This window comes from Python bivittatus, unplaced genomic scaffold (genome assembly GCF_059951505.1).
Source record: "Python bivittatus isolate LINGU-HERP-01145 unplaced genomic scaffold, Pbiv_v1 ctg000670_np1212, whole genome shotgun sequence".
NCBI lineage: Eukaryota > Metazoa > Chordata > Lepidosauria > Squamata > Pythonidae > Python > Python bivittatus.
The window spans coordinates 2759679-2773123 of NW_028277094.1; the positions used below are offsets into that span (position 1 = coordinate 2759679).

The following is a 13445-nucleotide window of genomic DNA, read 5'->3' on the forward strand; positions in this document are numbered from 1 at the left end:
TGATAATCTGATTGTGGTATGTATAATGGAAAGTACAGGAGCTTTTCCTTCTTGAGCAAGTCGAGTTAGAGAAACATTTGAAGGATTACGGCTCTCAGAAGCTACTCGTCCTCATGTGGCTTATATATCAGTTCTGGGGAAAAAGAAAATGTGCTTCTGGAACACCAGATGCCAGAAGGAAAATCCTTATCCTCCTTTCCTGCTTGTAGGCTTCTAAGAAGCACCTGGTAAGTTACTGGGAAAAACAGGATGCTTTCTTGCAGAGAGAGTCATCCCCGATCCCTCCAGATGTTGTTGGACAGCAATTCCCATCATCTCAGAATTCCCACAGTGGCTGGGACTGATGGGAGTTAGAATTTGGCAACATCTGGGGGACCATAGATTGCCCAACCCTGCTGGATTTGAAGGAATTGGTTCCAATTATTGGCCAACCCATTTAACGAGAGCCATCAGGAAAACTAGGTGCTGGGACCAGTGAAGAGCTGGCCAAGTAGACATTCCACTCAACCCGTTGCAGTAAGATGTGTTGTCAATGTATTGTAGATATTTTGAAATCTTTATATGATATGCAGTAACAATAATACATTATAATCAAGTTTAATGTTACTATCAGATTTAACAAAGTGTGTGAATGCAATTATCTTTGATCCTCTCTGGCAATGGATCTCTTTGAAGGCAATGTACCTTTTCTTATTTCTCTTTCAGCCCATCCAATTTCACCTCCCGAAAGCTGTCTCGGAATGAAATGTACCTGGTGGATTCTGGGGGCCAGTATTTGTGAGTATGGGCATCAAGAGCCATGTTCTTGAGCCAAGGTCAGATGCCACCATTTGGCAGAAAATTTCAAAGCCTGGCTAAGGGTAGAAATTGGGGTGTGCTCAGAGAACAGCTGTTTAGTTTGACTGATTATGTCCCATCAAGTTGATGTTGAATCTTAGCAACCAGATAGGTAAATTTTTCTCCAGAAGGATCTGTCCCCAACCTGATCCTTCAGGTCTTCCAACAGTGCTATAATTGAGGCCATCCACCTTGCAGCTGGTTGTCCTCTTCTCTTTCCTTCCACAGCTTTTTAGTACAAGGTTGACCAACCAGCCACTTTTTGCTTAATTGAAACTTTGAGATTTAGGGGCACCAGAGAGGATCTATCAGAAGAAAATAAATAGTGATATTTGATCTTAACAGAGAGGGGTAGACATAAATACATAACAGAAGTCATTCCTTGGAGGAAGATCAGAATAGAGGTCTTAATGCATTTCAAAATATTCTCTTTCAGGATAAAAACAGACAGCTATCATCTATCTTAAAAAAAAAAAATACTAGAAGCCTTCAATTCACCAAAGAATTTGAGGCAAAAGTTATTCCTTTGGAATCAAAGAATTAAGTTTTGAGTAGCAGAATTGAAAGGAGCCTGGTTCACACACCCCTGTGGTTAGGGATGATTTATTGCGCAACACTGGTCGCTGGGGCAATTTGTTACCATTCTTAATAAATAACCCAGCATCAGAAATTTCTCCTGATCAGCTGTAAATAACCCAGGGACTGGATACTATCCTTCTCCCACCCTTGATTTAAAGGCAGTGCTAAAACAAAGACTTTGCTGGGTAAAGCAGACATGATGACCACAGTCTCGTGACTGTCCTGGGAAATCAGAAGCTTTGTTGGGGGGCTCAGTGGAGGAAGTTCCATCTTAAAGCAGCTTCTTCCTTGTTTGTGGAGTCCTCGGTGCCCTCTGAGCTTGGTTGTTTGCTTACAGACGTTTCATTACCCAACTAGGTAACATCATTTCCTTGTTTCTCTTGTTAGCGATGGGACAACAGACATCACCCGGACCATCCACTGGGGGGAGCCCACAGCTTTTCAAAAGGTAAGGCTGATTCCCAAACACACCTGAATGGTACAGTACACCTGATATCAACAGCTGCCTCTTCCCCCAAAGCTCCAGAGATGATTCACTTTTTATTTCCTTGCTGGAAGGATGATGTTGGCTTAGAAGGTGGCTCCAAACACACTGGTATGAGGTTACTTTGGGACTAAGCTTTTAGCTGGCTTTCTCCAGGAAATCTAACTCCATCCTTGGGGGGGGGGGCAGGAGAAGGAGGAGGAGGGTTCCCCCAAAGCAACCAAATCAGGCTTCCCTTGTGAAACCAATGGTGTCCTGGAGATCCATAATTGGCACCAGATGGGAGAAGGTACAAGCACTTCTCACTAAAATAATCAGGTGCCAAGTATTTTGTCCAGCAAAATGTAGAGTAGAATATTCACTAAAATGCACTGTGGTGTTTTCCAACAGTTAAGGGGGAAATGCTTTATTTGGAGAAGAAGGCAATATTAACTGTATTATCTTCAAGAAAATACTAGATAAATAATTGGAGAGATGGAGTATGGAGGTCTTGTGAAAGAGATGTGCTTCTCCAGCACAGACATGTTTATTTTAGTTAAACTTATTTTAGTCTGTAGTAACTGGGCTGTTGTTTTATAAGTCCTTCATACAAGACATTTGCCGGATAGTTATATATATTCTGGATTCACACATCACACTAAGCCATGGATTGTTGAACCAGCTATACTGCATGGCTGACAAACTGTGGGGTTGAGTTGAAATATTGTGCTAAGCAAAACCAAGAGAGGCTATGGCTTTGCATATGTGAATCTATCCACTGTGCAATTTGGTGTCTGAAGTGCTGTTCCTGAAGTTCTGGTTGGTTGAGGAGAACTTGGGATTGGGTAACTTCCTGCTATAAAAATCTAGTATATATTATTTTCCAGGAAATGTAATTGATGCTTATCTTGGTTGAGCTGGTTTGATCCATATGAATATGGGGCAATTTTTGTTATTACTAATGTGCACAGCATCCCTCCCATACTGGAGCATCAAGAGCAATACCTGGTTCTGGACAAGTATATTAAGCAGGATAACCAACTGATTGGGACAGGGAAGGACACTGAAGAAACTCATCAGGAAAAAAAACAAGTCTATGTTGGCCTTTGAAGAAAGGCAGAGGGAACTGGCCATGTTCAGGTTAGAGAAGAATGGAGGAGTGAAGAGATCTTGCATGGAAGAGGGCAAAAATTGCACATCCAAAGGCTGGACCTGATCTACTGGACATACTGTATGTAGATCTCAGCTAAACATTAAAAGAAATTTCTGGACAATAGGAGCAATTCAACAATGGGATAAATTGCCTAGGCTAGTGGTGGGCTCATTGTTACAGGAGGTCTTCAACATGAGGCTGGAGAATTCCGTGGGTCATATTCTAGTTCTGGATTTCCTGCAGGGTTGTGTTAAGGGTATCTAAACCCCAAGTTCTAGGGTTGCTATGAATTCAGCTCATCCTTTTTCCTTCCAAATATGATTTCAGAACATCTTTTCCTCTCTAGGAAGCCTACACACGAGTGCTGATGGGAAATATTGACTTGAGCCGGCTTGTCTTTCCACCCAAAACCTCAGGTGAGAATTTGGGAGAGAGGGGAATGCAAGAAAGTAAGAAAAGCTAGTATTCCTACTGGTGACTTCCCAGGTTTTCTTCTCCAATTGTAATCTCAACTCCATCAACTCTCACACTTTGGGCATAGATACAACTGGGGTTTTCCTCAAGAGGACAGAACCTGGAAAGTAATAATATATAGTCTACTTCAGCTGATCCCAGACTGATGGGCTCCAGATGTGCCCTTGAAATTTCTGGCCAGAATGACCTGCAGCTATCTGGCACATCTGGAAGACAGTATGTTGGGAAAAGCTGAGCTAGAATAATTGCCGACAAATGTTTCGTTTTACCACACATATTTTGGACTGTCCTCTCTACCTCCTAAATGTCTTAGTCTTTAGAGTACTTATGTGTCTTTGTTTTATTGCAACAGTCTAGAACTGCATCCCCTCCAAAATTCTACTTAGCATGCTAGGTCCATCCATCCCTTTACATCATAAGGTGGTCAGTTTGTAGCATAGAATGATACACAAATGTTTGATGTCAGTGTTATCTGTGAACCACGATCCCTAAGGCCTATTTAGCATCCCATGCTTGAAAGACCCTATGATATTGCGAGAATCCAGCACCATGAACTTTCAGAAAGAAATTTGTCAGGATGCATAACCACCTGGGGAACACTTTCTTTCCGGGATTTTCTATGAAGCATAGAATCATAGCAGTGGAAGCCACCTTGGAAATCTACGAGTCCAACCCCGTGCTCAGAGCAAGAGTCCTCAGACCATCCCAGATCATTGCTTTCCAATCTTTGTTTGAAAAACTCCAGTGATGCTCCAGCAGGCTGTCCACTGCTTAATAATCTCACACTCGGGAAATTTCTCCTTATTTAAACCTTGGCGCTCTCTGTGAAGTTTCCACCCACTGGTTCTTGTCCTACTTTCAGGCATTACGGAGAATAAATCCATACCTTCTTCCCTGTGATATCCCTTCAAGTCTTAGAAAAACTGTTATTATGTCTCCCCTTAGCCTTCTCTTCTTTGGGCTAAACATACCCAGTTCTTTGAACTGTTCTTTACAGGGTTCAGCCTCCAAGCTCATCATCATCTTTGTAGCTCTTCTCTGCACTCTTCCAGTTTCTCAGCATCCTTCTTGTATGATGGCAGTCAAAACTGGGTGCAGAATTCCAGTGCAATGTAGAGCGGAACTATCACTTCCTGGGATTTCAACATCTTCTGAACATTCTTTGCCTTTCGGAAAATGCTGCTGCCGGCATTGGGGGTTTCCTATGTGCCTATGTTCTGGTTGTCCCAGAGGGGAGCAAATGCTTGATTAGATTGGCCTTTGTCTTTCTGGGCTCTTTTTATATTCTAAGAACAAAGCTGACCAGCTGAACTTCAGTTTGGGAAGGAGCATAAATGGGGGGAAAGAAGAAAGAGAGAAACCTGAATATTTTCCCGGCAGACACTAAGCAAGATTTGACTTTTGCACTGCAGGAAGAATGGTGGAACTTTTCGCTCGCCAGCCCTTGTGGGAAGTTGGGCTGAACTATGGCCATGGCACCGGTCACGGCATTGGCAACTTCTTGTCTGTTCATGAGTGTAAGTGGCATGAAGACCAGGTTAGGCTGCATGTCTTTGGCTGTTCAGTGACAGCAGATCTGGTGGGGAACCACCACTGATCGGTATCAGCCAGGAGTGGAGAAGCTATGGCTTTCCAGATGTTGCTACAACTGCCTCAACGTGCTGGTAGGTCTGCTGAGAGTTGTAGTTCCACAACATCTGAAGGGTCTATTTATTTATTTGTTTAACTCAATTCAGTTTAGGCAGTGCCCAACTCCAATTGACTCAATAGTTTCTCCACTCCTAGAGCAGACAATATGGTTTCATGGAGAAAAGTCTGTTTTGCTTTGTTTTATACATATGTTTCCCAAGTTTCTCACCATTCAGCTCTACATTTTGCTAAGCACATTCCCAAAATACTTTCCTGGATGAACAAGCTTTCCTGGGAATTGGGGTATCTGTCCTTCAGGCTTCCTTAATAGCAAAGAGGGAACATACCTTTATGATGTGAGACGATGTGGTCACCTTTGCAGAAGAGCTTAGTGTGATAGAGTACCCACCTTGCACACGGAAAGTTCCAATTCAGTCTTTAACACCTTCACATAAAGCTGGAAAAATTCATAATCTAAAACTCAGAAGAAGTGAGTGAAGACAATACAAAGCTAGATGTAGAATTAGCATTTATGGGCTGCAAAAATCCAGACAGTCCCTAGAAATCAGCCAAAGTTTATTACTTTGCTGGCATCTAGTGGTAATTTGGATTTTTGCAGCCTGTTAGTCCTGATGTAAGGCAGCTTCCTAATAACCTGTGCAAATGAGGTCCAATCCAATTTGCTGAAATGATTTGATTGATTTAAAGATCCACATTAATTCACTTTGAATTGTCAGTTTGAACATACAATCAAGGTAATTTCATTTAAAAGTCCAGTTCAATCTGGATGAATCTTCTGGAGGTGCAGAAGAATTTCTATAAATTGAATCAGCTTGCTTGATCCAACTCAGCAAATTGATTTGATAATCAAATTGCTGAAATGTTGTTGACTTGATGTAAGGAAGATTTGCAGAGCCATACTTCCTAATATTTTATGATGCGCTTCAGGTGTGGCAGTGAAACACACTGCACAGTGCATTATGTCTTGTAATTGCCATGGAAAGTCACAAGAAAAAGCAACACAACTCACAAGTTTTGCTGTATAACGGCTTGGGGTTGCCAACTATTTTGATCTAACAAAAATAACACTTTTCTCCCTCCCCTAGGGCCTGTAGGGTTCCAGTCCAACAATATTCCTTTGGATAAGGGGATGTTCACCTCCATAGGTAGGTCAACCTGATCTTCCTACCACACCAACCTGTATTCCCCAGTAGTGAACAAAGCCAGTTCAGAGTTTCTTGTTCTGAGTTACAGACACTGGAAGGACATTTTTTTCATCTCATAAAATGCTAGCTGCATTACTGTGCAAGAACACAGACGAGACTCTTACAACATTTTAATTCTCTTGAACCAGGCTGAGAATCCTGAAAACTATAATACCAAAGTATTTGGGGGATGCTAACCTTCCACACGTGCTAGCTCTTTTACACTTGGAATGCAGATCCTGAGAGAAATGGGGAAAATACTGTGTTACTCCTCCCATCCTGTGGAAATAGAATGATCAGTATTTGATAACCCATAGTGGCTTTCCCCAACCTGGTGCCCTCCAGAGGTTTTGGACTATAACTCCCAGAATTTGGCTGATGTTGGTTGGGCCTCCTGCAACCTTTTCTGCATCTAAGAGGTTGAAGAAAGATGCCACAGATCACCAGCCAAGGCTGATAAACCTCATCCCTCTCCAGACATCATAGGGCCCTGGCTCCCATCAGTCTGTATCAGCATGCTGATAATTGGGATGTTGCAAGAGTGTAGTCCAAAATCTTGGGAAGATCACAGGTTTCTTGCTTGTGCTTTATGAAGGCTTTTCCTACTGGTCATATTTTTTTTTTTTTTTATAAATGTTTTTTTATTTTTACAACAAACACAAAACATACATGAACAAACAAAAACATAAAAAGGCATAAAAAAAGTATCTTCCATTTTATACCGTGTGTCAACCAGTTACCAACTCGTTGGTGCCCCTTTCATAATCTTAAATTCTCATATCATCTATTCAAAATATACTTGTATACTTATCAATAAACAATTATTAATCATTCATAGCTAATCTATAGAATCATTTATTACAAAAAATTTTAACTTTCAATAGGATTAGTAATACATTTTCATCTATCGATTATATGTGTATATATATAATAGTTAATATCAAATTTCTATTATAAAATTTCCTAATCCATTACATTACTATATTTTCTCATCTAATCATTAATAAAAACAAATCCTGTGTCATATAAAATTACTTATCTTCTTACTCTAATATCAAATCTCAATTTAACTCATCTCTGCACATTCCATAATTTTCAATAACTTCCTCCTGCATAAGTACTTTTTAATTTTTCAAATTCTTAAAAGTTACAGTTCTAACCAGTATCAGTTACAGTATCAATTACAGTTCTAACCAGGTTACAGTTCTAACCAGATTCTTCACTACATGTTTCAACAAAAATGTCTCTAGTTTAAAATCTATATGTTACTATATTCAACCATGTATAAATTTTAGTCTAATCTCTTAAGACGTTTACAATCAAATACAATTTTTAACTATACATCTCAGATTTATACTTTATTCCAGCGCTTGCATAATTTTGAGTTCACCCTTTTCATTCAATATCCCAAAATATCTAGCTGTTTATTCCTTTTTCTATGTTATTGGATAAGAGAAAGCAATAATAAATGTCCTTTCAAACATTCTGCTTTTTAAAGCTTCTGTCAGTTCCATCATTGTTGTATTCCCCTCGTTTTTTCTTTAAACATCTGAAGTAGTTTCTTTCAATGTTGTTTTACTTCTTCTTTTTGTGCTTTCTCTTAATACGATTTTCCATTATAATCTTGTATAATCTTTTTCTCACCCTCAGTGCCAAGAACAAGTCTGTCCCTCTTCATTTATCAGTTGACTAACCCTTTTAATTCTCAGTTTATAGGCCTCACAATAATTCTGTTTAATGCTTCTGATTTCTTGTACTGTTTCTTCCTTTTCCATTGATCCCGTTTTATGTTTAATTAAGTCCATTTTAGCTTTAATATCTTTTTTCTTTTTTTTTTGCGGGAATTTCTGCAGCTCTTCTTCCAGTTTTTTATAGTCATCCTCGATAGTTTAAAGATCTTTTTCTACATTGTGTTTCTCGTATAGTCTATTGTCTTGATAAACCTTCATTGAGTTAAAGGATTCTTTATCTTTGTTCTTGCCAAAAATAAGAGAAAAAAAGAAGCAAAGGGATAAAAATAAAATAAAAAATAAAAAAAAAAGGAGAGGAGGGGAGAGACTAAGTCTCTTTAAAAAAAATCCAACTGGGAGGGGGGAATGGAGAGCAAAGCAGAGCTTCTAGCAGAAAAAAGAGCTACTGCCACTAATCAAGGCTCTTGTGACTAGCTCAAACTTTCCATCTTGATATTTTCAAAATCGCTTTCAACTCCACTTTCTTGTTTATAGTTACGGATGGCACCTGTATAAACATGCACATCCCACTATCTTTTTAGAAAGCACAAAGTCCTTGAGCATGCGTCACAATGGAAGGAAAAAAGCACTAAGTCGCGCCTCTAGATGGCAGTGCAACTTTCTTTCATTTACTTTCTCTTAACTCCACTTTCCCCATTTCAAAATCAAAAAGTATAAATTTCTTATAACAATAAAGAAATCTTAGTCAAAAAAAAGGCTTAAAATAAAGAATTATTGAATATTAAAAAGAAAAAGCCAATCCAGTTAAAAATATATTTTTTTAAAAGAAAAACATCTTGTCAATTCCACTAAAAAGGGAAAGTTGAAAAGAAATTTTTTTTTTTCCCCCTTCTTTTTTTATAAGGTTCAATCTCGCCGCTTAATCCACTTTTCTTCACTTTTAAAAATCTCTTTAAGTTTCTTAAGGTGTTCTCTAAGAATAGTTGAATAATAAAAGTCCATCTCACCCAGTTGACACCCCTCTCTTCCTTCTTCCTTTGGAGCTGTCCCGGCTTTCGCAGCCATTTTTGGCTGGTTCTCCTCCGCCGGCTTCAAGAGCTTCTCCCGGGATCAATCTGGAACTTGCGGCGTCCCTGAGATCCGCGGGACGCGCCCTTTACGATCGCCATCTCTTCGGGATGGCTTAGGTCCATCGGGACCGTCCAGGGGAGGAGATATCAGCTGCGATCCTGGGAGCCCAGGATCGCCCGCCGTATCGCCGCGACGCCAGCTCCGCCCTCACCTACTGGTCATATTTTAGAGTGTGGAAGAGTGTGATGGGCTTGGGAATAAAAGACAACTTCTAGCCAATGTTGGCTGATTCACAAAGATGAGCAGATTATAGAGGCATCTCAGATTTTGTTCCCTGCTCCTTTTCTGCCTTTCTTTGTCTCTAGAGCCTGGTTATTACCATGATGGTGAATTTGGAATCCGTCTCGAGGATGTTGCGCTTGTGGTGCAAGCTACGACCAAGGTGAGACACCTTCCCTGCCTTTGATCAGTCCATCCACAGTATGCCATCCACCAAAGGGGCACTTCTGGGCAGGCAGTTGGATATTATGAGCTAGGAAATGCAGTCTTAGCACGTAGATATATTGCAATACAGAGAGCAAGTCTTGCAGGATCCGGAATATTATCTGTAGACCAGTGTTCCTCAACCTTAGCAGCTTTAAGACGCGTGGACTTCAACTCCCAGAATTCCTCAGCCAGCTGGGGAATTCTGGGAGTTGAAGTCCACATGTCTTAAAGCTGCTAAGATTGAGGAACACTGCTATAGATTCCTCCATGGCATGATGTAGGTGCTGGGGGTTCCTGAAGCAGGACCAACAGCACAAGAAAAAAAGAATCTGGGATTATCGCAACAATTATTGTGTTGAAAGGAGGATCCTCACCCGTCTTTCCCAGCTTGCTGCTCTCCAGATAACACTTGATTGAGAAAGGCTGTTATAAGAACAACAGCCAGGCCGTGATAGCTGCAGCAGGCCAATCTACTCATGCCTGGACCTCCTTCCTAAGATCCACATAAGCTTGACAATGGGGGTGTGTGAATTGACTCCCCAAGAGACAACATGGAGATGAGAATGAAATGCGTCACAGCAAGTAATAAAGATCTTTGGTTATTGAGCAGATTAGAAGTAATATAATGTATACTTGCAATCACAGATGTGCACAGTGGTTAGGATCCCAGCTGGCAAACAGGCAGGGGATAATCACTCCCCGTACACAGAATTCCGCTGAAAAAATCTATCCCCCCTTTTTATCATGTGCCTTTTTTTTTTTTTTTAAGAAACAATACATGCTTTCTAACAGATATTTAGTCTCCTGGATTGACTCAGAGAGATATCAAAGATTTCTCTCTGGACTCATTCCCAAATGCCAGTTGCCACTTGAAGTACAAAACAGCATACCCCGGCCTGGCCCGTGCATCTGCTACAAGAATAAGTCTCCCCTCTCTTTGTCGACTGCAGTATCAAGTGCACGAAGAGCCCTACCTGACATTCAAGGTGGTGTCCCTGGTGCCCTACACCCGGAACCTCATTGATGAGAGCCTTCTCTCCCAGGATCAGGTAAATGAGAGCAAGGGGGGTGAGAAGACCTAGCCAAGGGCAAACCCTCCACTGGAGGGACACCACCTCAAACGTCACTACTCTCTTTCTGCAGATCCGGTACATCAATCAGTACTATGAGACCATCCGTCAGATCATTGGGCCTGAGCTGCAGAGGCGTCAGCTGGAGGAGGAATACCGGTGGCTGGAGCAGAACACACAGCCTTTTTCTCATGCCACACTGCTGGCAGCTTCTCTAGGCACCTTGGCAGTGAGCACACTGGCCTCTACCATTCTGCCAGCAGCACAACATTGATCCAGGAGCACTCCCCAACCTCCTTCCTCCTCTTTGCCATATGACTCTACTCTCATTGTATGGTCCACCTTGACCCATATCTCACAGGCTGACATTTCAGGCCTCTATCAAGCCTTCTTCCCACCACAGTTGGGACCCCCACAATCTCCTGCATCTGTTTCCAGGCCAGGAACTATATAAATACATTCTCTGTTTCTCTCCTGGACCAAGCCTTGGTAGTCAAGGTGGAGTAGAGGCCAAAAGAAGGAAGGGGAGAGAGTATAATTTTAAGGTTCACAAAGTTGAGGTCTACTGGAGGGCAGTAGGTTGGGGAAGGCTGACTCAGAGGATTAATCATTATTTGGTGCACATACTAAGAACATATGAAGAGACAATGGTATGTCTGTTTGGTATCACACAGTGCCTTACACTCACAAACATGGACCTGCTACATTCACAAGCCTGGGTAGTAGTACTCCAGTTCCTATTGACAGGAGACCATTCAGGAGGAAATTGCCATTAATAGTCCACTCCTCCGTGAACTGATCCAGTCCTCTTTGAAAACCATCCCGATAGGTGCTTCTAATAAAGTAACATCTAAAGAATTTAACAGAGTGTTATCTTTTTATGGCTTGAGAACTGAAATGGAGGAAGAAAAAAAAATCCCAGGCAAATCTGCATTCCATCTGTGCCTGGGATCCTCATCGGCTAGTAAAAATATCATATACAAAATTAAAGTCGGAAGCTGAGCCCTTAAAGGCTACTGCTGACGAGAACAGTGGCTCCTTGGGGGTGAATGGGATAAGAGTTGACTCCATCTGAAGAGCAAGAAAAATAAGAGCCCAGCCTTCTGGGCTGAAACCAACAGTCCAATAAACAATAGTTTGGAAAGCGACTACAGTAAATGACTACCTCCATGACTCCTAGTGTGACTGCCATTTGCTGGGGTCCCAACCCTGGGACAGGAAGCAAGGTCTGACCGTTTGGAAAGCTGAAGCTCAAGACTCTTGCCCTGCTTTGCCACCCGTTGAGGTTGCAATTCAAAGGGAAGCCTGCAGCGATTGCCAGCTTAGAAAAGGGCTTGCCCCCAATTTGTGGCTTGGTAGGGGGTAACTTGGTGCTCTGCGTGCAGAAAGTCTGGAGTTCAGCCTTTGCCACCGAGGAATAGACCGCAAGTGGTCCTCTGCTGGAGAGATTAGGGAACTGCTAGCTGTCTGTATAGTCCAGTGTTTCTCAACCATGGCAACTTGAAGATGTGTGGACTTCAACTCCCAGAATTCCCCAGCCAGCATGGCTGGCTGGGGAATTCTGGGAGTTGAAGTCCACACATTTTCAAGTTGCCAAGGTTGAGAAACACTGATATAGTGGATTGTACTGAAAGTCCAGTCCAGTTCATGATATATCTATCAGATATTGCAAATATACTAGGTGAATTAAAAACAACAAGAAGACTGGACCGATCGGAAAATAAAAATCCCCTCCATTCAAAAATCCATATACAGTCATACCAGTTAATCCCCAAAAACCTGGGTATAAAACATACCCATTGTCACCACAAGAGGAGAAAAAAATTGAAAGGCCTCTTGAGATATTTTATCAGGGGGAAGCAGCTAGTTGCACTCAGCTGACTTTGAAAAGCTAAGGAGAGTTGGACCTTCTTCGTACTTGGATGGGAGACCACTAGCATTCAAGGACAGTAAAAAAAAAAAAAAAAAAACCAGAAGGAAACAATACGGGGGCGAGGGGGTCCTCAAGGGGCTTCAAAAAACTCAGGTTGCTGGGCCCAACCGTGTGATTAAAGTCCCACCCTTTTTACATGCGTCGCAAGTAAAGACTCCCAAGAATTCTCCATCAGTTGTGGTTGTTGGGTGTTAAAAGAGATTTCTCTCAACCAGGTTCTAATACAGGGGTATTATGTTCGGTCAGCTTGAGGGCAAAATGCCTTTACATGGCACGGTGCCAGCCACTCTCTAAGTGGATGGGATGGGGGCTCATTTGAGAAGCAGGTTCAGGAATTGTAAGGAGCGAAATGGGGACCCTTGTTGCAGAAAACTCTAAAACTTGGGGAAGCTCTACAGGCTGTCACAGAGATGTTGGTGAGCCACATCCACCTACTGGCCTCTCTTGTTTGCATTCAAACCCAAATCTATGCAAATGCTTTCCAAAAGAGGAAGATCCTCAGATGGCCTGAAGGTCTCTCACATCATAGACAGTTTCTCCCTACCTTTATTTACATTTAGACATGCCTCTTCTGCTTCCAGCTTGGCGGTACTTTTCACCTGCTCTGACTGATTTCATTTTTATTATTTCTCACTCCGTGCTTCAGATCACAAAAGTCCTGTGAACAGCTGGGGGCAGAAAGAAGATATCTGCAGAATAGCTGGGACAAGGCAGGTATTGCAGAGGCACCAACCTAAATGATTTGCCTAAATCTGTTGCATAAAACTAAAATGGTGCGGGTTGGTTGCCCACCAATTCTGGATGACTACAGAGTTTGTATCCAAGTGTGATGCAACCCCAAGCCCAAAGAATTG

The 13445-nt window shown here is 41.8% G+C and overlaps 1 protein-coding gene across 1 annotated transcript in view; it reads left to right on the forward strand.

Moving 5' to 3' along the window:
* Positions 1–11521, forward strand: part of XPNPEP2 (X-prolyl aminopeptidase 2) — a 29901-nt gene extending 18380 nt beyond the window's left edge. Inside the window, exons 14-21 of the mRNA XM_007422643.4 lie at positions 706–777; positions 1804–1864; positions 3379–3448; positions 4919–5023; positions 6242–6301; positions 9468–9544; positions 10539–10637; positions 10732–11521. Of these exons, the coding sequence (XP_007422705.3) occupies positions 706–777; positions 1804–1864; positions 3379–3448; positions 4919–5023; positions 6242–6301; positions 9468–9544; positions 10539–10637; positions 10732–10932 (745 nt within the window). The 3' untranslated portion in view covers positions 10933–11521. The remainder of the gene's footprint in view (positions 1–705; positions 778–1803; positions 1865–3378; positions 3449–4918; positions 5024–6241; positions 6302–9467; positions 9545–10538; positions 10638–10731) is intronic.
* Positions 11522–13445: the final 1924 nt, after the last annotated feature.